General features: G+C 46.1%; 2 protein-coding genes across 3 annotated transcripts in view; both read left to right on the forward strand.

Moving 5' to 3' along the window:
• The window catches only part of LOC137664547 (albumin-like), a 369,558-nt gene that overhangs the window by 291,392 nt on the left and 50,398 nt on the right, over nucleotides 1-27,768 (forward strand). The window contains exon 15 of one of the 2 annotated variants that reach the window (XM_068402671.1): nucleotides 12,469-12,479. The exons of the other annotated variant lie outside the window; for it this stretch is intronic. The gene's annotated coding sequence lies outside the window, so the exon portion shown is untranslated. Of the gene's footprint in view, nucleotides 1-12,468; nucleotides 12,480-27,768 lie in introns of those variants that run through there. 2 annotated transcript variants of the gene reach the window in all.
• On the forward strand, nucleotides 2,063-26,925 carry G3BP2 (G3BP stress granule assembly factor 2). Its single transcript, XM_068402674.1, has 12 exons — nucleotides 2,063-2,251; nucleotides 8,778-8,896; nucleotides 12,427-12,508; nucleotides 13,548-13,721; nucleotides 14,610-14,700; nucleotides 15,664-15,766; nucleotides 17,141-17,321; nucleotides 18,294-18,392; nucleotides 22,358-22,460; nucleotides 22,877-23,005; nucleotides 23,132-23,250; nucleotides 24,025-26,925. The coding sequence occupies exons 2-12, from the start codon at nucleotides 8,802-8,804 to the stop codon at nucleotides 24,295-24,297; spliced, it is 1,449 nt and encodes a 482-aa protein (XP_068258775.1). The 5' UTR covers nucleotides 2,063-2,251; nucleotides 8,778-8,801; the 3' UTR covers nucleotides 24,298-26,925.

A 27,768-nucleotide genomic window follows, 5' to 3' on the forward strand; every position in this document is an offset into this window, starting at 1 on the left:
CCCGCCACGGAAACGGAAACGGAAACGGCCGCAGCGCCTGCGCCGAGACGTGGCACCGACGTGGCCGCCGGGCGGGCGGGCAGGGGCGGGGCCGGGCGGGAGCCACGCTCCCGGTGGGCGGGGCCGGTCCCCCGCCGGTGACAGTCCCCCGCCGGTGACAGTCCCCCGCCGGTGACAGTCCCCCGCCGGTGACAGTCCCCCGCCGGTGACAGTCCCCCGCCGCGGGACGAGCCCCTCCCGCCCGCTGCCTTCTCGCTGCTCCCCGCCGCAGCCAACTTCTAACTAGAAAATTACCGTATGACATTTCTGAAGCAGAATCACAGTGAGAAACACAGTCTTAGCCACATACCAGTGATGGTTCAACCTGAGACAAGAGCACTAAGCAGTTAAATTTCTTGCAGGTGCCGAATTCCCCCCCATGGGATGCTGCAGCAGCACTTTCTGTGCTCCTCCTGAGGAACAACAGCCACCACCCAGCCCTGCAGACCCTTCAGGCACTGCATCTGCACATCAGCTCCCAGCCTGACACAGCCCTCCTGATGGCTACAGGTACAGCTTTGTTTTTTCTGTTTACCAAATTACAGCACATTTTACAGCAACAACAGAAAATTAACAGATAAAGGAACTGGTCGTCTTACCTGGGACTAAAACTAGTTCATTTAATTCCAGCGAGAAAGCTTCTCTCACATCACGAGAGCTTTGGGATTTTATTTTCCCCATCACCTAAAAAATGAAATCAACATTTTAAATTAAAACATGTAATTTAAACTAAACATTTACTCTTTCCATATTCTAAAACTAATAACTTGCTCCCCCATCCAAAGACAGACACCACAAATCAAAGCAAGAGGCTGAGCTGGAGGGGCTTTGCACCCCAACACTGTTCACCCACTTCCAGCAGCAAGCTGATCTAATAAAACTAAGCTGGAGCCGGCTCACTTACAGCTGTCCCAGTCTGGAAATTCCTGGGGTGCTCTCTTATACTTCATCACACAGTAGCAGAGAAACAGGGCTGTTTTTAAGGGGAAAAAAAAAAGAAAAAGTCCTTCTAAGTAAAAGGGCTTTGGATACCATAAAGGTTAAGAAAGGACCCCCCCCTTTCCTTTCCCAGGGATGTTTCAGGTACTTACCTTCCTGGTCCCGTGGCGAACACAAACACCAGAGCTCATCAGAAACATTCAGGTTGGTCACGAGGAGATTCTGGCCTTCACCAAGATAAAAAAACCAACCAAAACCAGGTTCTCCTAGAAAATAGAGTTCTTTATTTCTAAGTTTTCCATCCTTACATATACAGCCTCAGGGAAAGAAGATTTGCTTCGGAGAAGGATGTTTGATGTGCCCTGACTGCCAAAGGCATCCACACCTCAACGAATTTTTTAGAAGCCAACGGGACAAGCCAGAGCCCTCACACACATAGTCTGGAGACATAATACACTCCAAGGTCCAGCTTTAGTCACCTTGGGAAGGAGTTATGTGATAAATGACCCACAATCCTTGGTTATTTTAGTTCTTGGTATAACTCAAAAGCTTTCTGTGTCAGTGGGGAGCTCTGAACTTTTAACTGAAGTTACGCACGGGGAAAGCTCTGCACGGAGACCCGTTCCTAGCCCATACTGACAGCACCCCTCACCTTCCAGGTGCCGGAGCCCTCCATCAGAAGCCCACCGTCGCTGGAGAAGGGCGAGGAGGGAACCCCCCGGGCACACCGCGGTCTGTGCCAGCGCCCGGCCACGCTGCCGCCACCGACACCCCTGCGCGGACTCCGCCACGGCCGGCGGCGCGGTAAGAACCGGCCCTCAACCACACCTGGTGCGGTACCGAGAATAGTTACACACCTGAGCGCACGCCCACGGGCACCGGCAGCGCGCCCGGCTCCGCGCACCCTCCGCCCCTCCCGCAAAACCGAGCCCGCACCCGCCCGCTGCCAGTTAACGGCCGCGCGGGCAGACGTCACAGCGGCCGGCCGGCGGGGATTGGCTGAGAGAGCCCGCCCCGCCCCGCCCCTCGCGGCCCCGCCCGCCCCCTCCCTCGGCGCAGGCGCGGGCGCACGCACGCACGCACAGGCACGCGCGCTCGGGAGGCCCGGCCGCTCCTCCAACGCCCGGCCGTGACACCGCCGCCGCCGCCGCCCCGGGCGCCCCGTCCTGCCGCCGCTGCGGGACACGTCGAGGGACACGCTCGCCGCGTCCAACACCGAGCAGGGCCTGGAGGGGACGTGCCCCGGCCCCGCGCACCGAGACTTCCTCCCTAGGTGAGCGATGGGCGAGCGGGGTAGGCCCCGCCGCGGGGGGGGGCGCTGGCTGCTGACGGGGGCGGCGCGCGCGAGGCTGAGGGGAGCGGCGCGCGCGAGGCTGAGGGGAGCGGCGGGCGGCAGCGCCCCGGGGCCCGCCTTCGCCGCCCGCCCCGCCTCGGGCCCGGCCGCTGGCTCCCGGCCCGGCTCCGCGCCCGGTGTGCCGCGGGGGTGGCGGGGGCGGGGGGCTTTTGTTCGCCGTCACCTTGGCGGCGTGTCGCCTGCCGGCAGTCGCTCTTCCGCCTGGCCGCGGCGGGGGCAGGCCGGGGGAAAGGCCCCCCCTCGCCCGCCGCGGCCCGGCGGAACGCCCCGAGCCCTGCGTTACCTGGGGCTCGCTGCGGCGCTCGCCGCGCCCCGGCTTGCCTCATGCGCGGCCTTCCAGGGGCCTCTGGAGGTGTCTGGACGGCGGCATGGGCAGGATGCCGCTTCCTCAGCCTCGATCGTGCTGCATGGCACCCTTGGCTCCCCGTCCTCGGCCCGGTGGGCCCTCTTTTCCCTGGCGAGTTGGTGCTGCTATGGCATCACAGGCGGTAAGAGCTCGCCCAGCTCTGCGGACCTCGCCTGTCTGCGCTTCCTCCTGCCCCAGTCCCAACCTGAGCTGCTCTGATTTCACATGTAATATGGCTGAAGGGGTTGCGAGCACCTTTTATTCTGCAGATCTTGAGCAGATGATCTCTGAGCTTCTCTCATTTGTCTTCTGAGCTGAGCTTGGTGTGTTCTCAGGCTTTTGCTCCCTTTCGCCTCGGAGGGCTAAAGTAGAGGTCATTGCAGTTCCAGGGTGGGTGCAGGGGAGCACCCCCCCGACAAAGCTTTTAAATCCCTTGGTTAGCTGGGTGACCCTGGATCTTGAGCTTCGTGCCAAGGACCGCTACATGAAAGAACTAACGCAGCAGAGAATGAGAGAACACGAGATTATTGTTTGATTTCAACCGGCAAGACTTAGTTGTGTAGATTTTGTTATTGTGGCCTTCCATGAGGGTTTGGCAATTCTCGAACACTCTGTATGTTCTAGATAGTTCAAGTTCAGCGTGCAAGTGTTCTGCTTTGTTACAGAAAGAAGTGTAAAGATACCCAAGATATTCTTGATTTGTTGAGAAATAGGGTAAGTTATTTTGTTCCTTGCGCCATTCTTGTGCAGGTAGACTACTTAGATGCAACCAGTATGTTTAAAGCCAGCGTGGTATTCTTTGATCTGTGATGGGATGGAAGAGTATGAAGGGAAAGATATTCTCTCTTAGTAAGCATTTATTTGTTGTATAAAGCACTCTGCTGTCTCAGATATCTCAGGGTTTTTTTTATTTCTCTTACCGACACTTCTAATTAGGGAGTTGTAGCAGAATGAAGGTCAGTGACCAACTTAGAAGAAATGGTTACTCTGCAGCGTAGGCGGTGCTGTGGGGCAGACTTCACGTGCAGTAATGTGGAGCAAGCACTGCTGGTACACCCCAGTTCCTGAAAGCAGTATGGCTGCTATGAGAGCACTGCCAGTGGCTATAGGGTTTGTCAGCTTGCATTCCCAGCTGAGAAGGTGTTCTTACTGACAAACCGGTATTGCTTTAGCCCCTGGAGTTAATTTATCATTAACGAGGCATCCTGTGTTCATTGTGATTGTAAGTATGCCTACAGGGCCATACCTGCCCTAGGAAAGCTGCCTCATTCTTAAGGATTCTTTCTTCTTGTGGACTCTGGTAGCTTGGGTGTAAGAGACATAATCTTTGTTTACCATTTGAAAAGTTCTCATAATGTTCTAACTGGCAGATGTGGGCTCGCTGTGTGGACTTATGATCTGTATCATATGATTTTTTCATTAGCAGAATAAAATCTTTCCTGTGATAGCTAGCTTAAACTGAAGAGAAAATGGAGTGAGCTGACCATCCAGTCACATTACACATCTACTCTCACACTTACATAATATTTTGCAGTGCTGAAAATATGCTGAGGAAACACAGCGTTGTATTTGAGTGTTCCTTCTTACTGTAGCAGTTGTGACACTGGGTGTCATTTCTTTTGAGAGTAGTTGACAAACGAAGAACTGCATTGCAACCCGAGGAACATGTGAAAAGATTAATATGTCAGACTAATAGGTATATCTGATGAGATGGCAGAAGGAAGGCACTGAACCGGGCATTGGATGATGACAGAGAGAGATGCAGTGGCTTCCCCAGGACGGGTGGTGCCCTTGGCTACAGTTGTTATTGTTATTGCTATTCCAGTGAGTGTTAGCTCTTTTGGATGGACCACGGCAGCAGGCACACTGTTGAAGGCACTCTTTGCTTGTCTACAGTCGGGAACGCAGTTTAAAAGTGATAATCTGGATTTAGGACAAACCTGTCCAAGATTGTGAAAGCTGCTCTGCCGTTCCCTTCTGTTTTCCCTCAGCTCCTGGGGTGTGGGATGCGGCACAGTGTCCCTCGTGGCTTTGCTTTGTGTGGGGAATGTCTTTCTGATTCGCAAGAGCATTTTGCCAAATGTTATTTTCGATTGAAGTGGTGTATTCAAATCTGATCAGCGACTCGGACACGAGTTGCAGACTTGGGGATTTAAGAACAAGCCACACTGTTGAGGATTTGTGTAAAACCGTGGCTCGATGTCTGTGTGCCTTTAGTCATGGACAAATTGTTCTGTGGATGAATTGTTCAGAGGAGGAGATTTCCTTGTCAATAAAATATTTTACTTGCTTAGTTTTTTAGTAAAACAAATGGTGAGGGCTGCATCTCCCTCTCAAAGCTTAAAACTTTGTCTTGATGGAGGTTACCTTCAAGTTCAGATTACACTGTCTTGAGCTCCTTTCAGAACTCGGGTCAGCTTTTTTTTTTTTTTAAGTAGAATTGAAGCATCCAGGCAGCGTCACTGTTGTTGGTCTGTCTTGAAACAGGGTGGAGGTGGCTTTGAACTACCTCTTTTGGCTCAACCAAAGACTTTGTGCGAAAGTTTATTCTCTGGATACCTACCTTTGAGCATGTACGCCACCATGCTGTAGCTCAGTCATCGCCTCAGGCAACTTAATGCCACAGATGACTAGTCACACTTCTTTTTTCCTCAGGATAAGGGAAATAATAATGAGAAAGCATACATATATTTTAAGAAGAAAAGGCTTCTCTAATGTGAGAGCTGGTTATTGAGCAAGGTGCGTGCCAGCGAACATTTTGACTACTCAACACGTAGTGGCCTTCAGTACTTCTTCAGAAACAAACTGCAGCTCCCTCCTGTGCAAACTGATGGGTGATAGTTTGGGGTTTTTTATTTAGCTGAAGGAGTGACAAACGCAGTTTAATAAATAAAGTTTGATGTATAAAGATGATTACAGAATGAATGAATTTGCATGCTATTAATTCAGTGTGCACTTGAGAAATTATTGTAGCAGTTGGTTCCCAAGTACTTCGGCACAATTGTCCTGACGTGAGCTGTATCTCATCCTTCTAGCCCTTAACAGTTTCATCTCGTGCAAAGGCTAACTTCTTGCTTTATTTGTCACTGCTGGCATTTGTTATCCCAGGCCATCAAAAGCTGTTTTTCGCAGAGCTGAGAAAGTCTGTAATAATCTTGTACTAGAATCTAACAGAATGTAGCTGGGACCTTGTCGCAGAGTTAAATGAATGTTACTATTTATTTCAGCACTACCCTGCAGTTGTACTCGGTGTTGCCCTTCAAAGGAAGAGATCCTTTCTGCTTTTGTTCATTTGCATGCAAATAACAAATCATTCCTTTCTGTGCTAACTCTCCCATTGGTTTTGTTTTCTTGAAAGAATTGAACATGGAAATAACTTGAGATAGGAACTTGGCTGGTTGAGGTAATGGTGACAACCTTATCCAGTCCTGCCTGTAGGCTTAAGTTGTTGTTGTTATGAACGTGAATCGTACGACTTGAGGTTGCAAGAAGTATTGTACTGGTGCGTGTGCATGTTCCTTCACTTTTGGAGTCCGGTCCCTGGGGTGGGTGCCTCTGGGTCCCTTGCCTTTCTTTGAGTCTTGTCCAGAGAAGAAAGGGATTCCATGTTCCGTTGGGGCCTTGAGCACTAGGTTCTCATTAAGACACTTTGCCAATGGCTGTTCAGGTTGATCTAAGAATGTGGCTCGTTTTATTCAAGTGAGAAGAGCGCTCAGATTCTTCTTTCTTAGCTGTGATTCCTTGACTCTTCAGTACATACCGATGAAAACTCGAAAAAGAGCTTTTATAGAGTTTGTGTATCTGTGGGGCTTCCGTTAGCGCCTGGTAAAACATGGAGACACCGTTCTCTGTAAGTTTGGACTATTTAAATTGTTGATGCCAATGCCTTAGGTTTTGGCTTAAATTTCGCAAGTGTCTTTACCTCCAAACCCCTCGGGCCTGCTAAGACTCGGGTCCTTGACTTTAAGGAGGTGCTATACTAACTGGGACACGTGGAGATTCTCATCTTTTTAAACCTTGCTTTCATGGCACCCGTGTTGATAGCAAGGAGTACCTGCGTTTTTATTTTACTGCCTTTTAATGACTGGGAGACCTGAACAGTTCATTAAGCTTCTGCTACCCCCGTTGAGATCTCTGAAGAGATAATGGAAGGAAATAATACTGAGACAGGTGAAGAATTGTACTGAGACATGCTGTAAAATACTGTGATTCTGTGGTGTACATCAATAGTGCTGTCACTTGAAGCGTGGACAGAGGTGGACGGTGCTCACCTCTGAGCGTGCAAACCAACTCTGTTTCAAGTCGCTAGGGAAGAATTGGCTGTGTGTGTTCATTGCATACTTACCTTTCTCAGATCTTCTGAAAGGTTTTGTTGGCCTTTCCTGAAATAGCACAGCTTCCAGTGAAGAAAAGATCTAGTGTGATACAGATCTGATGTAGTGTACTGATTTGTCACAGATTATTATGTTTTGTACCCAGAGGCATTTTCAGTGTTCCTTGTGGTACGCCAGCGATTTGTTAACATATGTACTTTGCTTATTGCTATATAAGAATGTGTGCTGGCTGTGATCTGCCTTTTAATAGGTTCTTTAAAAAAATGTGTATTGTCACAAGTGCTTGTGGTGAAGACTGTATCACCAATTTTGTGTTCATCATCTGCTTGTGGGGCAGGGGAGCAAAAAAAAGTAGTCTCACCTGTCGAAACTGAGGTCCTTGTTCTTTTAAGGCTGGTTTCTAAGTAAAATTCCCACGTGTGTGCCATGGTGTAGTATGAGTCATGTTAGGAAGATCCCCAAATTGCTCAGATGTTGTTTCTTTGGAGGTTCCCACTCTGAACACGCACAGGGCTCAAGCCTTTGATGTCCCTTAGTATTCATGACATTTGGTTTTGGGTCTGATTATCAAAATTGCTTCCCCTGGGGCTTCCCATGGGACTCAGCTAATACTGTGTTCCAGAGTCTTGGAAGGTTATAATGAAAATATCGGATAATCCTAAAATAAGTTTTCTGGTTTCTTATCTCCAAGTTCAAAACTTGTATTTCGGGCTTTGCCTGCTGCCTTGCCTGCACATTTGGGTTTTGGAAGAGAAAGCAGATTAAGCTTTCCTTACAGAGCTGGAGGGAATGTCATGATTGCAGACGCTGGGATTTGTGAGCGAGTTCAGCCTTCCCGACACGAGCTGGCAAAAGTAACGTGTCGGGTGCTGGCAAGCCATCGAAAAGACTTCCCAGTTTTAACTCCTCAGTACAGGAAAGAAACCAACAGGCTGGAATGGCTCTGGTGTAGGATCACCAGGATTGTTAGAGGGTTGGAGCACCCAGAGAGAGGAGACTTTGAGAGGGCCAGGCATGTTCAGCCTGAAGAGCAGTGGACAGGAGTGCAGGGGTGATCTGTTACTGCTGCCTTCAACTGTCTGGTGGGAGGGTGTGGATCCTTACTTCTCCAAGATGTGCCGTGTTAAAATGACAGATGACAGGCACAACTTGCAAATGGAAGTTCTGTTAGCAAGTCGCCTCATTCAGAACTTGCATTAATGAGCACCACGTTAGAAACTAGTCATGCTTTGCGCCTGGGGTTGAACCAGGTGACCCCACAAGTCCTTTCCAACCTAAATTATTCTATGGGAAATGTGAAATGCAGTTAGCTTGGACAAGTCATACCTGAGGCTTTGGTCTGCTCTGAGCCATAAAGGTTTCCCTTCCCAGTCTTCAGGGAATGCGAATTCCTGAAGAACTGGTAAAATAAAATTCATCAGTTTATTGCCAAAGGGTTAAATAAATGGTGCTAGGCATTTTTAACAGGGTTTTTGTTTGTTTGTTTGGGGCAGTTTGTTTGTTGGGGGTTTTTTTAAGCACCTGTTCTGTAAGGGACTTTGTTTCCACTGTTCCCTCTTTGTCAGAGTAACACATGAATTGACTGAAATCTGTTTATTTTCTCAAATGAGGTGGGAGTATCCTGAATTGGTGGAGTAGTTCTGTGTGAATTAAGCTGCTGTTCACCTAATTGTTTCAATTCTAGTATCATTATGCTCATGCTTTTATGGGGAAGTTGTGATATATAGGACTGTCTTCAAACTAACGTGACTATTTTTAATTACAGCATTTGACACTGTGTACCAAAGAAATGGTGATGGAGAAGCCAAGTCCCCTGCTCGTAGGGCGGGAGTTCGTGAGACAGTACTACACTCTGCTAAATAAAGCTCCTGACTTCTTGCACAGGTAACACTTTCATACACAAAGTGACTAAAGGTTTTTAACAAAAGTGTGTGCTCTTCGTTTTAAATCCAGAACATTACTTCCATTGCATCAATATTAACACATGGGAGCATTAGGGAGCTGGTGTTCTTGATGTGTTTGGGATGTAGACTGATGTTTCCAGATTGGGGTGATATAAAATTGGCTGAAATGTACGTGTGAGGAAGAATGGTGTCTGCGGAGACGTTTAGCCTGGTAAAGACAACTTTGGTGCTTTATAGGAAGTACTGGATATTACTCCAACCCCTCTAAATCTCAGGCTTTACTCGAACAACTCTGAAACGCAGCTTTCCAAATTATACTGTACGCCTGGTACGTTGGGTGGGAACAGGATATACCTTCTTGAGGGAACTGTGTTTTCATCAAGGGCTCTAGTCCAAAAACGTTACAGAATTTTTCTTCCTTTTTAAAGTGGACTGGCTGTCTCCTGGAGCGGCCCTGCTGAGGTCAGGAGAGCTGGATAGACACTCATGAGGCAAGCTCTCCTGGTACAGGTGGTACTCTGTGCTCACAAATATTCTCTGTTCACTTGAAAGTTGGCACCAGCGTCACTGACAATAGCAGGTGTGAAATTTCTCTTGAATACCGTTGCACAGAAGTGTCCTAGAGGTTTTGATCTGGTTTGGTTGAATCATAGCTGGTTCTTGAGCTGCTTGTGTGAAATGCCTCCTAGCCAGTTTTAGTCTCTGCCACTGCTGTGCCTTTTTTTGGGCTACTCTTTTCTAGTCAGGCTCAGATACGGAGGACATTTGCCTTTATGTTCTTTGGCCCCACCTTGTTTATGAGTGACATTCTTCTGTGAGGGCATCGCATCTTCCCTCTTTCTCTTGCTGTTAGTCTGAACAGCACTTACTCACTGCCACAGAAAGATTTTGGTTTTCTTGGGTCCCTGGTGCTTGATGTGCTGCTCCTTCTTGTAGCAGTAAGGGAGTTTGGACAGCAAGTGTTAGTTATTGGTTTATTCTACTAAAAGTTTGATAAGAGCACCAAGTATCCTGTCGCTGCTCATTATCCAAAGCTTATCCAGAGGTTACGGGTAAGCAGAGATCAGTTTGCCCTCTAAATGGGTGTTACTCAGTGTGGTTTGCGTGCCTGTTGCACTTTAGGTGAATTTATATGGCTTTACTGGCCCTTTGACTGAAAATCTGTAATTCCATGTAACTGGGGACTTAACGTTCACTCCTTTCCTGATCTGCAGTTCCCACTTGTTAGGTTTTCTGCCTACCGAAGAGTTTGAACAGTTCCTTATAAGCGAGTTAAACCTCTTGGTCCCCCTGTGAAAGCACTTAGTAAGATATGCTGACTGCCAGAGGACTGACTTTGGAATTTAGAGAGTGAAAAGATGTTTTCTATCTGCTTGCACACTGCTTCAGCTGAGCTTCTGTTGTTCCTTGCTGTTAGGAAGCGCTGGACCATGCTCAAAAACATCATTATGCAGTTGGTACCAAAGAAAACAATCTAATATTTCCCAGACTTTTTTCTTGGCGTAGTCATAGGAGTTAAAATCTTGGGTTGGTATTTTCAGGAAAGTAGAACTGGAAAGAGGTTCTAGGTTTAGTGGGATAAACCAAGGAATGGCAAATGTGGAAGTTCTAGTGTTTAATTCTGTATCTCAACATTGACCCTCTGCATTGGCTTGTTGCTAATCTGTGTGACAGTGAGTTTATAGAATTACTTAATGAAAATTTTATTTGATATATACAGTACAGAGGTGGACAATAATGGTATCTTGTAGAAGTAGGGCAAGTGTTAGCATTCAGTCCTCGTGGCAGTCACTCCCAAGGCAAAGCATGCTTCTAAATAAAAAAAGGTGTGACCTGATGTTTTTGTCTGATCTATTAATGTAAATGTACAGAAAATATTAAGTGTTTGTCACATGCTTTATTAGCTGGCAGTAAAAATCCACATCAAAACTTAGACTATTCTTGACTCAAAATTCGGAAGTGGAATGAGAGTGCAAAAAGATCTCTGAAATATAATAAAAATATTGGAAGCAAGTGTATATATTTTACATATACAAAATACGAGCTTTGTCATGGTTTTAACCTGGCGGGCCACTGAATACGACGCAGCTGCTCACTCGCTGTCCTCTGCCCCCTCGGGGAGTGGGAGAGAGAACAGAAAAGGTAAAGGTAGAGAGACTTGTGGGTTGAATTTAAAAAAAATAATAATTGAAATAAAATAAAAAGCAGTAATAATAATAATAATAGAATATACAAACAGTGCAGCTGCTCAGCACCTGCTGACCAATGCCAGCCCACCCCTGGCTAGCTATCCCAGAGGAGAGAAAATCCCAAAACTGCAATCCCAGAAGAGACAGAGAACTTCCCGGCCCACTCTCATTTGTATACTGAGCATGACGTTGCATGATATGGAATATCCCACGGGCCAGTTTGGATCCCTTTTTCCGGCTGTGCTCCCTCCCAGCTTCTTGTGCACCTGCACACTAGCAGAGCACGGCAAGTTGAAAAGTCCTTGGTTTCTTAGCAACAACTGAAAACATCAGTATGTTATCAACGTTCTTCTCATACAAAATCCCCTACTAAATCCAAAACACAACGCTGTTCTAGCTGCTGAGGAGAAAATTAGCTCTGTCCCAACCGAAACCAGGACAATTCTGAAATCCAATCCAGAAGCGAGGTCAAGAAAGGGTCTTAGCATTTGGGGTTTTTGGAGTGGTCAAGTGGTTGAGATGTTTGTGCTGTTTACAAGACCAAAACCACAACTGCTAGTTGTTGGGTACCATAAATATGGAACGTTAGTGTTGTGTCAAAGGTTATACAGTGGAGGCTGCTAGAAGTGGTCATTCAATTACTGTACACAATGATGCAATTAATGCAAATTAAATACGGTTCACTGCCTAAGAAAGAAGTACAGAGAGAACGCTGCTTTTGGGCTACGTCTGGTACTGAGGGTATCCCTTGGCGTGGCAGCAGTACGATGCAGTTTTGTGTGGCCTTCTTTGCTGGTTTTTACACTTGATTTCAGACATTTCTTCTGAGGGTTTGTGTTCAGCTGTGGTGCCTGAGAGGAATCTGGCCTTTTCTAGTACTTTGGAGGTTTGTACTGAGCTCTTTGGCCATTGCTTTGGAGAAAGCTGAAGTGTGAAGTAATGGCCACATAGAGCAGAGAGAGAGGATAGGTGGGGAGGTGTGCTGGCTGGTCAGGAGAGTTGCTGTGCGGTCTGAATCCAAGTCTGAATTTTGACATCGGGGAACCTTCAAGCTAAAATGACCACCTTGCTTAAAGGAAGCAAGTGAAAGGCTGAGGTCGATTTAGGAGCTTGCTACGTACCTTGGACAAACTGGATATTAAGCTGGATATTAAGCTTGTTTGTTCCTGTATTCTTGACACCTCGGAAGTGGAAAATAGATCTTGAATTTCTGTTTGTGCTGAAATTCCTGATGCATTTAGCTCTACAGCTTTTGCCTAAAGTACGTGTTGGATTTGATTCTGTTTTCGTGGCTATGACCTTTATGTCTCTTCACTTGCAGGTTTTATGGCAGGAATTCTTCTTACGTCCATGGAGGGCTGGATGCCAGTGGGAAGCCGCAAGAAGCAGTGTATGGTCAAGCTGTGCGTATCCAAATCAGTCCTATAGTCCTCATTCATGTTCAGAACTTACTGTATAAATCAGCCTTTTTCTTTACCAATTACTTTGACTTTCTTATCTGGTAAATAACATATTGTGATCCTGCCTCCTGTTCAGAGGCAGATAGGAATTTGTTGGCTTGATTTTTTTTTTTTGATGCTGCTTTTACTGTGAGTTGTGTTTGATACATCAGCTTTGCATCTGGACTGCAGCAAATGTATTTAGGGTGGGAAACAAAATCCAGAGGACCTGTTAGACTTGCCCTATTGATGTGTCTTCTTTCAGTTAGCAGTGGTTCCTTGGGAAGGGGACTTTATCTTTCTGAGTTACAGGGAATTCTGTATGTTACCAAATTCTTCTGTGAGTGGAGTTTTCTTAAAGTGGAAGATAATTTTTGAAGAAGTGAAGTAAGTCCAGAAAACACAAGATTTTGCTCTGGTTGTAGCTCTTTATGAGACTAATGTCTGTCACCTAGGGACATCTGTTCATGTGGTAGCCACATCTTTGAGCAATGTGGCTTTTAGCCCGGGGTAGGCTTGGTTTCTTCTCCTTTCACCAGCAGAACTTGATTTGGCAGCACAAAAATCTTGGCAGTGCGGGTGTTACCCACTCCTGTGACGTTTGGGTACTTAGTGGATGTGTAGAGGGCTGGGTTTTTTGTTTGGAGGGGTGGTGCTTTTTTTTTTTAATATAAGGTAAATCCTGTCGCTCTCACAGGCCCTTTATAAAAAAGAAAGCCTTAAAATAGGTCATATGTTGTAATAACAGCTGGAAAAATTGGATAGCAAGTTGTACGCTACTTGACTACACTGAGAAGTACTTGAATCCTGGTGGAAAACTTCAGACCAGAAGTTAGATGAGCTTAGGTAGACTGTTCTCAGTGAAAGACACTTCTTGGTTCCTGTATTTACCTTTTGAGCTTCAGTAGGGTGCTTCTTTGTGTTAGTTCAGACTTGGATATTTAAAAGGTGTAAAGCTCTCTACAAAACTCAGTGTAGCTCAAATGTCACTTTTTGTTTCTAGGAGATACACAAGAAAGTGATGTCATTGCAGTTCAGCGAGTGCCACACCAAGATTCGTCACGTGGATGCTCACGCTACTCTGAGCGATGGGGTGGTGGTGCAAGTGATGGGAGAGCTGTCAAACAACGGGCAGCCGATGAGGAAGTTCATGCAGACTTTTGTGCTTGCTCCAGAAGTGAGTATATGTGAGATTGTGTTTAACTTCAAATAATGGTGATGGAAACCTGACCTGTAGCTACCATTTGTCATACTGGGGCAAAAGATACGATCTAGCTCTTAGAGCTTGTGCTGGAAGCTGGCATTGAATGTGTCACAGTATGTGAGTGCAGAGAAACGAGTCTATTGGACTCGTCCTGAGCTGTTTTATGTTCTTAGACTTGAAGTATTGGAGCAGTAAACCAAAGCACATTGGAGCTTGCACTTGGGAGCTGCCATTGGCAAAAATAAATGAAAAAAAATAACATTGAGCTCTGCAGATCAAGTCTCTAGTGTAGTTCTGTTCTTTCTTCAAGTCCGCTGGCAAATGTGAGGATGGGTTGATGCTGCGCAAGTTACTGCTCCAAGTTAGCTCTTAGCGAGAGCAGAACTGTGTAAGGGTGAAGGGTGTCTTGTGTTCTTTCTTCTTCATTGCCCCCACTTCATCACAACCACTGTGTGGTTGATTGATGTTTTAGAGGCTTGTTGAATTTTCTTCGTTGTTTCCCTATGCAATGCTATAAGCATACGATCACCCTGTGAAAGTTCATTGTGGTTTTTTATTGTGAAGTTTTCATAATACGGAAAATTCAAATGCCTTGATGAAACTGAGGGACTTTGTGTTTAGTTAGAACCTATGATTGCTGTGACTTAGCAAAATTGGGTTTTTTTCTGCTTGAAACTTCCTTTTTCAGTCGGGCAGAAATTACCGTACAATTGTTGGCTTAGAGAAGAGGTACCACTTGGAGAATGGCTTTAATGAAACAGTCCTATCCCAAACTGTTGGTGTGTACCCCAAAGCTTGTATCCGTGCTGTTGGCTGCTAATATATCATATATGCAAAAAAATGCATGTTGCTCTTTTACAGGGATCTGTTCCAAACAAGTTCTATGTCCATAATGACATCTTCCGATATGAAGATGAAGTCTTTGGGGATTCAGAAGGAGAACTTGATGAAGGTGAGAACAACTGTACATGTCCAGTTTGTCTTCTTGTTCCTCTGACATGTACGCAGAGCTTTCAGAAGTGTCTAGAGGAGATGGAAAGATGCATTCTCATGGAGCACAGTAATTTGGGAGGGGGTTGAGGCAGGGAGTATAGGTTATGTAGCTGGAACTATCTGCTGGTCCAAACCATTCTGTAAAATGAAGGTTGTATAGTAGCCCCTTATTCCTTGAAGGGCTGAACTGGCGTGGAGTGAACGAGGCTTGGCAGAGAATGGAAATAATGAGCAGTAGTACTTTTGCTGCCACTAGTTTCATCAGGTAGACTTGATTTCTCTGATTAGTCGAATTTTTAGGTAAAGTGATTTGAAGAAAAAATCTAATTGGCTTTTCAAATATGACATGTAGTTCACTTTCATATCATCATCACATTCAGTAAGTCATTTCTATTCAGGGGCTGAACTTCACCTGGGTGGTTTTTTTCCCCTCTGCTCTCTGAGGCAAAGCAAATCAGAGTACAACCAGAATGTATGTACGTGTGTTCACTGGATAATTTCTGGAGTTCTTTCATCTCCCTTCTGTGGAACAAAGCATCTTAGGCCATCATCCTTGTATTTGAGGTTAACCTTCTTAGTTTTAGGTACAGAGATTTATGAGCTAATAGTGCAATCTTTCTCTTTTACTGCCACCATAGGAAAAGCTTCTGCTGCTTTAAAAGACCCTCCAACCCTCCTCCCAGAACTTGCTAGCAGCAGTATGTCTCTAGTTTCTCCTTTTTGTGAAAATAGTAAGAAACAAAGCCTCTTCAACAAGTGGAAGGGTCTTCTATCTTTTCTTGCAGCTAATTTTGCCTTATTTGGTTGATGAAGGCAACCAAATTAGTAGTTTTGATTACTACTAGTTTAATATGCTTTTATTTTAAGTGCAGCTTGTGTACGCCTGCAGAGATGTTTAAGGAAGTTTTTCTTTTTGTGTCAGAGTCTGAGGAAGAGGTGGAAGAGGAGCAGGAGGAAAGGCAACCATCACCTGAACCTGTGCAAGAGAATGCAAGCAGTACTTACTATGAAAACCATCCTGTAACGTAAGAAGTCCATTTTATTATATGAAGTTGCTTTTTTAAGAAAAACGACAGAATTTCTTTGGCTTTGGATTTTGGATGTAATTTAACAGATACTTTAGGAAACTACACTTAACTTGGTGTGGGTCTGTGTTATGTTAACGTTATATTATTTTGAAACTCCCATGAATGGAGAGAGGAAGTGAGGAATGTTCTTATGTTTGTTTGTTATTTTCACTTCTGGTTTCAAATGTGAGGTGAAAAGGGAGCGACCATGTTTATGTACACACTTAATGGAGTCTTTGTTATATAAACTTATAACAGTGAGTTGTACTGGAAGAGTAGGTCTCTGTCCCAAGTGTCTTAAAATCTAAACAAGATTAAAGAAAGAAGTTTGTTTATGGTTTTATAAGAAAAATAGATTTTATTGAAAAGCAAGCAAACAAAAAAAAAAACCCACAAACACAAAGAAACAACACCAAAACCCTGTGCTTTTTTTGACACATCAGAATGCTTTTTAAAGGGCCAGAACTGACTTCCTGGTTTCCTGGTTAAAAAAAAAAACATTTACGGCATCACTAGACGATGTCTGTTGAGTGCATCAGTGATAACGCCAAATGCTGGTCACATAATGCTTTTCATGAGAAGTCTTAAGGAAGAGGGGAGTCTGCTGGAATTCTGCAGTGACTTGCTCAAGATAATGCAGGAAATTCTTTATGCCTGAAAGGATTAAGTCAGATCTTGCTTTTGGATTACTGTGCCAATTGGAAAGAAGTTGCAAAGGCAGCACTCATCAGATAGTCACTCAAGCGTATGCTAACCTGTGGCGGGAGCTGCATAGGCAGAAGTATTTGGAATTTGGTAAGCTTTTGGGGTGGCTGAAGAGAGAAGTGAAGAACTTCAGATCCCTTATGTTTCAAACACACAGCGTAGAGAAGAAGTTGCATGTGATTTTCAGTAAATGATATTCATAACTGCTTTGGTAAGGAACTCGTGTGGCATTTTTGTAAATAAGCTGTGGGTTTCGTTCCAAAATTGCCTTCATTTATGTTATGCTTAACCTTCCATTGGTCTCACTGTGCTGCTGTTCTTGGAGGAGCAGCAGTTCTCAAGCCTAGCACCTGTTCCTTAAAGGGTTTACATGTCTGTGTGATCTTCAGATTATCTGCAGAGAGTTGTAAAACATGTCTTTGCTTCAGGAGGAGTAAAATCTGGCTTTGTATGCAACTAAGGGGTACAGCTTAACTTCTCACAGTGTTGTATGTGTAGGTACCGTATGGTAGCAACTGGAAACAGAATGATCTCTTTCGTACCAGCTGATACCATAGCATAGCTTATAGAGAGTGATAAAATACAAAGCAATTGATAAACTGCATAAAATGCATTGGATTATTGTAGCAATGGGATAGAGGAGGCGCTAGAAGAATCGTCTCACGAACCTGAGCCAGAATTGGAGTCTGAAACGAAACCTGAGGAGCTGAAAGCTGAAACGGAAGAAAAGACCCTGGAGGAGCTAGAAGAGAAGTCTCCATCTCCACCTCCTGTAGAACCTGTTTCACTACCACAAGAGCCACCAAAGGTTAGTTAAAAGTCATATCTGTGCTTCTAGGTGCAGGTGGTAAACCAGAAGATTTGGTTTTGAACTTAGCCTTTTTGAGTGGCCAGGCTGGTACCTCTTCTCGGTGTCACGCTGTATGAGCAGCTAGACTTGAACCTTGAACTTGTGAAAATAGGAAGTTTCACTAAGAAAGGAAAGAATGTTGGTTTTAAGTGCTGCTCAAGTCACCTATCGTAAATTTAATGCTCTGCTTGTAAAGTGTGCGTGTGTGGGTTTATGCATGTGTAAACCTTTTTAAATGTGGAGTTAACATGTATTAAGAAAACACCTCAAGCTACCACCAAGAGAAACCCCATACAATGGGAACCACTGCTCTTCCTTGAAAAAAACCATAATGCATTGACACTTGCAAAATTGCTGCAGTATAGGTTCAAAATCAATACGGGGGCATTGGCTGTCTCCCTTAGAGGCAGGATGCCTCATCTTAAAAACCACCGTGCACGCCGTGTGTCATCTGGTATGGTTGCACTTAGGTAGTTTGAAAGAGGTGGGAGGAGCTGGTGAAAGCTGGAGAGGTCATTTTCTACCTCCAGCGTGTCTCCCATATTTTTTTTTTCAATCCTTTTTCTCTTTTCCATTTTTACTTCTAACTTCTGGCATCCACTTTCTTTCTTTGTGCAGAAGACACTTAACACCACAGGGTTTCCAGGCCTAGGTTTGGTTACTGCATGGAAAGCAGTGATCTGGGGATGCCGAGGGAACTGGGCTCACTCAAGTACTGATAGTAGGCACGGTGCACACTTGCTCCACGCCGTTGGAGCCCACAGACAGCTAGAACTGCAAATCCTTCTGTACCTTCGTTGTAATGCTTGCACAACAATTATCTACTAGTCCGATACGAACCAAAAGTGTATTTTCAGCAGACGAGTTTCCCTGTAGGAATGTCAGTGGTTTGCCATGATTAGTAGCCTAGGTTTGTTGCATTTCCTGCAGGCTTTCTCTTGGGCTTCAGTGACCAGTAAAAACCTGCCTCCTAGTGGTACTGTTTCTTCCTCTGGAATTCCGCCCCATGTTAAAGCACCAGTCTCACAGGTAACCCATCTGTGAACACCTTGGATTGTCTCATTACTTCTGCAAACTGCTTCAGTTTTTTTAAATTAACAGATCGATTTGTTTGACTTAAATTGCACAAATTAATTGTGTCTTAAATGTTAATGCACTCACCTTGTCGCAAGCGAAGGCACGTACACGTAACAGGTGGAACTTTGGGTGATGGTGACGTTAAAAACTGTTCGTGTGGAAACAGGAAATCACTACTGAAGTATTTTAGACTGATCTTAATGGGATATGGTTTGGTTTACAAGGGGAAGAAAAAACAAACCAAAACAAAAACCAGCTCCCCACGAAATGGTGGTTTTCTAAAGTGTGTTTGAAAGGGGTATTTCATTGGCAAAAGTGCCCCAGCAGTAAAAAGGGATGGCACGATTTCTGAGAAGGTGCAAGATTGCCTTGTAAGGCTGATATCTGCAGAAACACGCTGGAGTTCATTATCCATTTGTAATTAACTTGTCACAGAACCCTGTACCAACTTATGACTGTGTGAGGAATGGAAGGATTCACATTTCCTTGCCAGGACAATGCTATCTTCCCATTCCTAGGTTGGCTGGCTGAGGAGGGGAGGGAGGAAAGAGTTTGACTGGGTGATAGCTGATGTCCTGCGTATGCCAAGCTGGTGTGAGACGGCCTGAGACCCTCAGTTCAGCTGCCTCCATGTGTGTGAAAGTCCTCAAAGTAGAAATGTGTGCTTTAACCTCTTCTGCTGACGCTGCGTACCCAAGCGCTGTTTGTTGTGGGAGCTCACGTCCAACCTTTTTAAAAGACTGCAATTTTCAGTAGATTTTCTCTTTTTGCACTGGTTTCTTCTCCGTTTTTTACTGCTGGAGAGGAACCTGTCTAGGATTGCCCTTCAGCCAAACGCATGCTGAAAAAGAAAACAGGAAAAAAAAAACCAACAACAAAACACCACCTTGTGTGGTGCTGTTTCTGGTCTGACAGGGCTGTCGTGGAAATCCGACAGTGGCTATGGAGTGAGTTGGGAAGCCTGTCTGTCTTCATGAGCTTCAGCAGGGCTTTGAGCATTTAGGTGGTATCTGAGCCGTAAAAATTGTGGGTTTCCTAGTACAGAATAGAATTTCCTTATGCAAAAACAAAATTGGTTTTGATTTATTTGCAGTGGAGAGGATGGATTTTTGTAATACGTCTGCAAAAATAGTTTAAAATTACCTGTACAAGGGAGCAGAATATAGCTTATAGAGGTCCCCTTGAACTCTTGTGTTGCCTCTGCAGCTTGTCATGCTTTCTGCCTTTTAGATTACTTTTGCTGTGACTTCATGTTTGAGTAATGCTGTGTGGAAGTTTCTGAACAACACTGAAGGGCAAGAGTTTCAACTCTCAGCTCTTCTGGAGACAATTAGTCAGTCCTTAGCTCCTTTTCTTGCACACTTTCCAGACATGCAGAAATCTGGTAGAAAAGGCACCTGAGCAATTTCTACGAGGAGTTACAGATCAGTAGCAGCTTTTTCCTGTTCTCTTGGATCCATTAATGCCAGGCACTGTGCATGTGAACGAGGACAGCAGTGGGTGGTTGGCTCCTCTGGTGTGCTTCTAGCCAGCATCAGTGATGTTACCAAGCAGCTGTTAACTGTCCTTCTCATTCCTTTCTCTGCAGCACTCCCGTTTTTCCCCCATCTTTTATCAAGTTAGAGATATAGCATGTGTAGTATTAACTCAGAACCCCTCAAAGGGCTGCAGGCGTGCCGTTCTGGGCGTAAACCAGTTCAGGTCCTGTGTGTTTACAGCCGTGGAGCTGAGCAGGTCAGCATTTCTTGCTCTGTCTCTTCTTGTGGGCGATGAGGAATCAGCCTGCCCACACTGATAAATCGGGCCTTCTCCTCGTAGCATTGTCAGATATTCTGGCCTCCCATTCACGTTAACCCACCCGCTGTCGCAGGGTGCCGGAGTGGTGGAGGCAGGCAGGGCGCTCCCTGACTCTTCTGGCTTGGAAGTGGTGAGTTCAGGGAAAGATCTGCTTATAGACGCTGCGTTCTCTCACCACCTTAGATCTGCTGGGACTCTGGATAGACTCTCTAGCACCTTTGTGGAGGTGACTGATGAGTGCCTTTAGTAAGTTGTGTGGCCCACACTTACCTCAGAGACAGTGTGGTAGCTCTCTGAGGTGTGCATCTCGCCAAGCCTCTGGAATTCTGGTGAGATGATGAGGGTTTTTCTTCTGTTTCATGTGAAGTGTGGTTTCTTGTTTGTTTGCTTGTCTAGTTGGTTCTTTGCACGCACGTGTTTTGGTTATGCCAGGCATCTCCCTCTAGAGAAACTTTTAAGCCTTGTAAGATTTCAAAAACAGAACTGTACCAGCCTTTGGAGCCACCTCTTCTCTTGCTCTTTCTGTCCCAACCTTCTCTGTTTCAGGGGGGTGTTCAGGGAAGACTGCCTCGGTGCTCTCTGGCACTGCCTGAAGAGTCTTCCTCTGTAAAAAGGGATGGTACTGATTAGAAAGCAGCTAATGAGATGAGCTGATATGTGGGCAGACAGAGAGTATTTGTGTGACAGATGAGAAGTTCAGTGAAATGCAAAGCAAGCAGGTAAAAATTAGCGGTTATTCAGGATTTAATAGAAGGCCATCAGTGACGTTGCAGAGTCTTTGCCATGGTTGATGGAAGGACTGAGTATTTAAGCATGATAGACAAAAGTATCTAAGAAATGTGGGTCTGAGTGTATTGAGTTTTGCTTTTGAGGTGTAATTTATAATGCAGTAAAGATGTGTGAGTAGAAGATGGCAGGGGAGCTCCAGTGACCCGTGAGGAGGTATAATGAAAAGAGATGTAACAGGAAGGCTGATTTTTCTAGAGTGTTCTTGAAATTGAGAAACGGGTCCTAGAAATGTTGGAAGGACAAGCATCTAATGCCTGGCTGGGTAGAGCACGAGTGATAGGAGGGCTGAGACATCTGTTTGGTGCGTAATACCTGTGTGTTTCATGTAAAATACTGTCTTGAGTCCTTAAAGGAAAATAAGGGAGATGTTTGACTTAAAGTAGTCTGGGCCTATAGCCATTGTCCTTATGTTTAATCTCCCTTGGAGTCTAGTGTTCTTCTTTATTGTTCCTAAGGATAATTTTGTTTTCCTAAGATAAGAACCCAGCACAGCAGCTGCTGGCCTGTTGTACAGAAAATGGAATTTAAAAAATGTTGGAAATGCCTTCAGTAACCAACAGACCGCATAGAAATATTTTTTATTCTTCTGTCTCTTTTTCTCAAACTACCTTTAAAAGCATTTTTTACTTGCAAAATATGGAATAGGTGTTCTAGTTCCTGAGAATATGAAGGGTGTACTTTGAACATCATGGTCTTGACATCAGGCAAGTTGAAGAGTATCCTTAGCAGGTAGTCTGCAGAAATTGTTGTGGCAGGTGGCTTTCTTGTATCAGAAATACTAATTACACTTCTGAGGGCTTTTGTTTTGTTCTCCTCTTTCTTTTTGGTGTTTTCCTTATAGTTGTTCTGCACTCGAGGAAAAGAACTCCTCAGGGACTCAGACAGGAGTGCCCATCTCTTTGTGTTCATCTCAGACTGCTTCCTAACCCGTGAAGTCTGAGCTGGCATGAGGAAGCTTTCTTTGATCTGTGTGGAGTTTTTAGTGAGGCTGAGGGATTATTGGAGCGTTGGGGTCTCGATGCCTGGTCAAACATGGAAAATTCACCTTAGCTGTGTTTTGGGGAGACGCTCTGATTGAGAGATGTTTGCCTTGCACCTTTTAGCAGAGATAACTGAACACTGCAGTCCTGGATTGGTACAGAGGAATTGATAGAGGTGAAAAAAATGTATTCCAAACTCATTGACGTGGCTGTATATCTTCTGGAGTTCGTTTTGTGCATGACACTTACCTGTGTCTTGTGTTGTGGGTATTTTTGTTTTGGTGAGTTTGGGTTTTTGGGGTTTTTTTACTGGGCCAGTGTTTAATAATGCATGTTCTCCTCCTGTTTTAGCCAAGAGTTGAAACTAAACCTGAAGCTCAGTCTCAACCTCCTCGTGTACGTGAACAGCGTCCCAGGGAAAGACCAGGTTTTCCACCCCGAGGACCTCGACCAGGTAACGTGGATCAGCTTGTGTGTCTGCTTGGGACTAGTTAATGAGCAGTGTCTCCTTGATGGGTCTTGTCTGTACCTGTACTGTGTTTGGCTGGTAATGACCTGTCTGTTCCTACTGTCAGAGTGTAAGCCTCTCCACCAGCTCTAGCTAGAATTGGGTCTGCTGAAGGTTTTCAGTAAGTGCAAACCAAACTGAGGTATGGGTTGGGCTTAAAAGTGCCTTTGGCTTTGATCAGTGCAAGTGTGCCTTCACTTGGGGACAGCACTGAAGCCGAAAGGATTGAAGGCACCCCCTCAAGAGCTGAAGGTACAGAACTGTTTGAGTGAACGTGCTTGGCGCTGCTCGTAGATGTGTCCGTCCGAATCCACACACATCTTCTGACCCCTGTGGCTCTACGTTCTTTCTGTTGGTGACAGGGCGAGGGGACATGGAGCAGAACGAGTCGGATAATCGTCGAATAATTCGCTATCCGGACAGCCACCAGCTCTTTGTTGGGAACTTGCCACATGATATCGATGAGAGTGAGCTGAAAGAGTTCTTCATGAGTAAGTAGCAATTTTTAGAACTTTAACCTGGTAAAACACTGCAGATACTGTCTGGAACAAGCAGAGGGCTGGTCGAGCTGGCACTGTGGGTTTTGATAACGTGGCTTTTCCCTTGTGTTTCCCCAGGCTTCGGAAACGTGGTAGAACTTCGCATAAACACTAAAGGAGTGGGAGGAAAACTGCCTAATTTTGGTTTCGTGGTATTTGATGATTCTGAGCCCGTCCAGCGAATTTTAGTTGCAAAAGTAAGTATTGGCACTGAATAGCCTTCACGGGATGGATTGAATGCCTTACACCCCACGTAGCGTGGGCCATCCCAGTTCATGTTGTTGTTGTTTCCAGCATTCACTCGTAAACTACAGCTGTAGGAAGAGCATAGTTTGGGCACACTCGTTCTGTCAGGAGCGTCCTGTAGCTTACGAGAGCTGTGCCAGCGCTCCTCAAACCGCCTCACAACAAAGTCAGGTTCTTTACCTCTGCACATAGACGCCACGTGAGCTCAGCGCTTGCTTTAGAGATCCTTTTAAGCTGAAAGTCGAGTACGTAACCTGTTGAAGGGCATTGCATGGATCTCTGAATTCTGCGTCCTGGGGCTGCCAGAAAGGAGCACAAGGTTATTTGAGGTTGTGAGGAGGAATTGTAGAGGAGGAAGCAGCAGTTTTCATTTCTAGAACGTGGGAGTGAGACCTCATAGAGCAATTATGCTTCAGGAACTTTAGTCATGCAGTGAAAAGGCTAAAGCCAGGAGTGAAGAGGCTAGAGACAGCCCTGCCTTTACTTGAGAAAGCCATTTTAATTCCTTGCATGCCAAATGAATTTGAAAATGCTGTTCCATTTGCCGTAGACCTGCAGGGCTAAGGTTGTGTGCTGCAGGGAACCGTTAACAGTTAATTTTTTCTTTCACATCTCAGTGAGGGTAGGCTGAGGCGTGCAGCCAGTGCGGTGTTGTCACGTGCCTTCTGTAAATGGCCCTTGTGAAATGGTGACTAACGTGTGCCTTGAACACTCTTCCCCATAAGCCCATTATGTTCCGCGGGGAGGTGCGCTTGAACGTGGAAGAGAAAAAAACAAGAGCTGCTCGTGAGCGAGAGACCCGCGGCGGCGGCGATGACCGCAGGGATATTCGTCGCAACGATAGAGGCCCCGGGGGTCCCCGTGGAATAGTGGGTGGTGGCATGATGCGAGACCGTGACGGAAGAGGACCCCCTCCGCGAGGTGGCATGGCACAGAAACTTGGCTCTGGCCGAGGAACCGGGCAGATGGAAGGCCGCTTCACCGGACAGCGTCGCTGAAACCTCCGCTGTGGGCAGGCAGTCTTGGCAGTGGTACATGATCCATCGTGTTTGCATTCTTGTTAATTTTTTTTGGCTTTGGAATGTGACACAGCCCTTCTGATCATTTCTTTGATGTGAAAGCATCCTTTGGTTTCCAGTTTAAATTGAGGTGGGTGTTCTTTCCCCAGTTTCATTGCAGGAGTCACACTGTTAATTTATAAATGTAGACTTGGAGAATTGAGGACCGAAAAAAAAAAAAAGAAAAAGATTAACGAGCGGTTACCTATCTGCAACAAAAGTGAACTGAAGGACATGCCCAACAGAACCCAGGTCCTTTCAGTCCAGAACCCTCTGCTGCACATTTTGTGTCAGTGTTACTCTTTCTGCCTGTCACTGTTGGAAACACAAATAGTGCAATTTGTGCAATTGGAGAAGCTTGCCTTTTTTTTTTTTTCCTTCTTAGAACACTCGGCTCCAAACAAACTCGTGTTTACGCACTCATCCAAATGCACTAGTGGGTACTCTGAACTCATTTCTATCGACAGCTGCAGGAGGCATCGGAGGAACAAAACCCGGCGTCCTCTCACTCAGACAGAATAGCTTGTGAAACGATGCGGGCATCTGCTCTGCTTGCTGTGACCAACACGTGTACACACACAAACCTTAATAAGACTACGAGTTCATTCCCGAAGGAACCCCTTCAGCTGTAAACAGAACCCAGAGTTTCAAAGTCGTAGCCCTGCGTACGCATCCAGTTTGATAGCTCACGTCAGACTTTTCTATCTGCCCCTCCTCAGTACAGGGATGGCTGCTCAACACACTCCTCCGTCCCCTCTCCCCTTCGGTGAGCGTTGTACAGTGACATTTGTCTTGACTGTATTGAGTTCTCTGGTAATGTAACAAGCATGATGGTGCCTTCTATGAATACATCATTCCAGTCTCGCTGGTGATTTTGTACGGTCTAGCGTGTGAGTTGCTGTGCTGCAGAGCCGGTCGGCTGCAGAGCAGTTAAAGGAAATCAGTGAAAAACTGTATGAAAAAAATTGCAGTATCTTTCAATCAGTAAACGTCGCTAAAATTATCATCCAGCTTGCTCTTCAATTGATGAGCTCGCCTGTTCTTTTGTGGGGGGGAAGGGAGGAGGAAGGCATCTGGGTAGTCTCCAGGTTGTCTCTTCTCTTTAAGCAATGTCAAAGTTAAAGCAAATGGAGCTGAAATCTCCCTTGGGCGTGGATTTCAGCAGTCAGGCGAGAGCGGTGAACGCTCTGGGCCAGCTCGTGATGGGTAGAGCCGAGCAGCCTTTGTGAAGGTGAGCGCATCAAAGGAGGATACTGCAATTTTCAGAGACCAAAACAGCAGCTCTTGGGTATTGGCATTTTCCAGTTGCGCTTCTCTAAAACCCCTTGTTTTGCACATAACTCGCAGCTGAAGCTGACGCTTGTGTGGCTCCGGCCCGAAGGGTAGAACAGAGGCATCCATCCTCTCGGCCAGCGTGCCCGCGGGCTCGCCCAGCGCAGGGCTGTGCCTGGGATGTTCAGAGCACGTCCCCGGCAGCTGGGCTCAGGGCCGGGGCACGCAGCAGGCGCCCGGCTCGGAGGGTTGGCAGGGGGAGAGGGGGGGTGTGTGTGTGTGTGTCTGCGTGAAAGCGTGACCATGTAAAGCTGCTTCTACGCGTGGGAGACCTCAAATGAAACAACTGCCCTTTCAGGCCAAAGCAGCTCGGGCAGCACAGCGCCCTGTCTGGAGTATGCAATCCTTGGCTGTTTCGAGTAAGGTGGAAGATTTTGCACATATTTTTCTGATGCTTTAGGCAAAGTGAAGTGGCACCTGTCTGTTTGCTCCCAGACTCGAGGTCTTCTGTGTTCGATGGTAAGTCTTGCACTATTTTCATACACTTTTTTTCCGGGGCACATTTTTGCCAGTTTCCATTTTGATATTTCAGTTTTTCGTTGAAGGTCTTGCATTTTCAGCTGTTACCTGGAAATCTGTAGTACTTGAACTGCTCGCCACACACCACCACTCCTTAGGTTCGAAGCCTTCGGACAAATTGCTGTCATCAGTTAGCAGTTTGCCACCGGTGTGTTTTGTGTAGCCTTTTTTTTTTTCCCTGCTTTTGTAGTGGTGTGGTGTTTTGCTGCCACCTAATCCCTTGGTATGGCAGATGGCACTGGGCGTCATCTCAACAACGAAAACCCGAGTATTAAAAAGCGCTGCTGAGCCATCCTGCTTTCTGGCTTGCTTCTTGTTTAAGTGACACGAGCAACCCTTGGAGCGTCACCCAGACAAGTTTACATGGTGACAGCTCGCCTGCTGTACTGTGGACTCTTACGTGTTCTCGACCCTCTCGATAGTCAATGTACCTCTTAGAGCAAAGGAAGGGATTCGCTGACCATTACTGTTAGTTGCTGATCTGTGGATGGTGGGAGTGTTTTGTCATGACGGTTCTATTTCCACACCCTTGGCTGACATCTCGGCTTCAGTAGGTATACGAGACAGTGGATTGCCATCTTTATTGCTGTAACATGTCAAGCATAATCTGCTAGTAGATTCTAGTTTAATTGTTGCAGGTGGAAAGTATTTTTACTTCTAAGTTTCCATTCTGAATGTGTTTTGACTAATCATACCAATAAACTACTGATGTCTGCAGCAGTTATCCATGTCCCTAATTCTCTCGAGTGCAGGCCGCTGTAGAGCGCTGTTCCACCCCTCGCTGTACAGAACATGCTTGTGTCAGGAGGCTGGTGCTGGCTGGGCAGGTGGCGGTGGGACGCCGTAGTCGCGCGGTGTCACTCGCTGCGGTTGAAGTGTTTGACGTGAGTAGAGTCGATCAGCGCTGGTTTGCTGTGGCTGTAACCTCCTTTCCTGGGATGTTGGCTTAAGACAGAAGGGTTGGAAACCCTGCCAGTGCCACCGAGAAACCGTGCCTGGTCCCCTCCTGCCTTGTGGGGGGTCCTGGCCTGGGTCGCTGGGGCACCGGAGCCGAAGGGCGAGGAAATGGGGCACGGTTTGTTCATGTCACGGGTGGCCAGCAAGGCGCTGCCCTCGGTGCAGGTCGGTCCCCTGGATCCGGCAGCTCCTCTCACCTCGGGGTGCGTGTGGTCCAGGGAGGACATGAGCTCCTCCTTGGGCTGTGGGGCTGCGACGTCTGGCTGTGGGGATACAGCTCAAACGGACGCTGTGGCGGTGCTGGGAGGAGCACGAGCTGAGTTGTCTTAAACCAGTGTGGAGTTGCTTGGTGTCACCTTCAGTGGCGCTTACTCTCGATACTGTGGAGCTGACTGTTGTGCTGCAAGATAATCCCTGTTTTTTCCCTTCTTGTGTTTGGTGGCACTGACAGTGCCAGCATTTACCCTAAAGGCTGGTAAAAGGGTTGTTCTTACACTGCTTGTAGATAAATTGTGTCTGAGACATGGAATGTAGGCGGAGCTGTTGTGCTCCGGGTGAAGTTCCTGGTGGCTGCTGGCTGCTGTGTCTTGAAGTCCTCTGCCA

Source organism: Nyctibius grandis, chromosome 6 (genome assembly GCF_013368605.1).
Source record: "Nyctibius grandis isolate bNycGra1 chromosome 6, bNycGra1.pri, whole genome shotgun sequence".
NCBI classification, from domain to species: Eukaryota; Metazoa; Chordata; class Aves; order Nyctibiiformes; family Nyctibiidae; genus Nyctibius; species Nyctibius grandis.

What these genes read in the sequence shown, in the direction of transcription:
- G3BP2 (XM_068402674.1), top strand. Translation starts at nt 8,802, where the DNA reads ATGGTGATGGAGAAGCCAAGTCCCCTGCTCGTAGGGCGGGAGTTCGTG. An exon ending in AAGCAGTGTATGGTCAAGCT is followed by an intron (nt 12,509 to 13,547) that starts GTGCGTATCCAA and finishes TTTTGTTTCTAG; the next exon opens with GAGATACACAAGAAAGTGAT. An exon ending in AGCGAATTTTAGTTGCAAAA is followed by an intron (nt 23,251 to 24,024) that starts GTAAGTATTGGC and finishes CTTCCCCATAAG; the next exon opens with CCCATTATGTTCCGCGGGGA.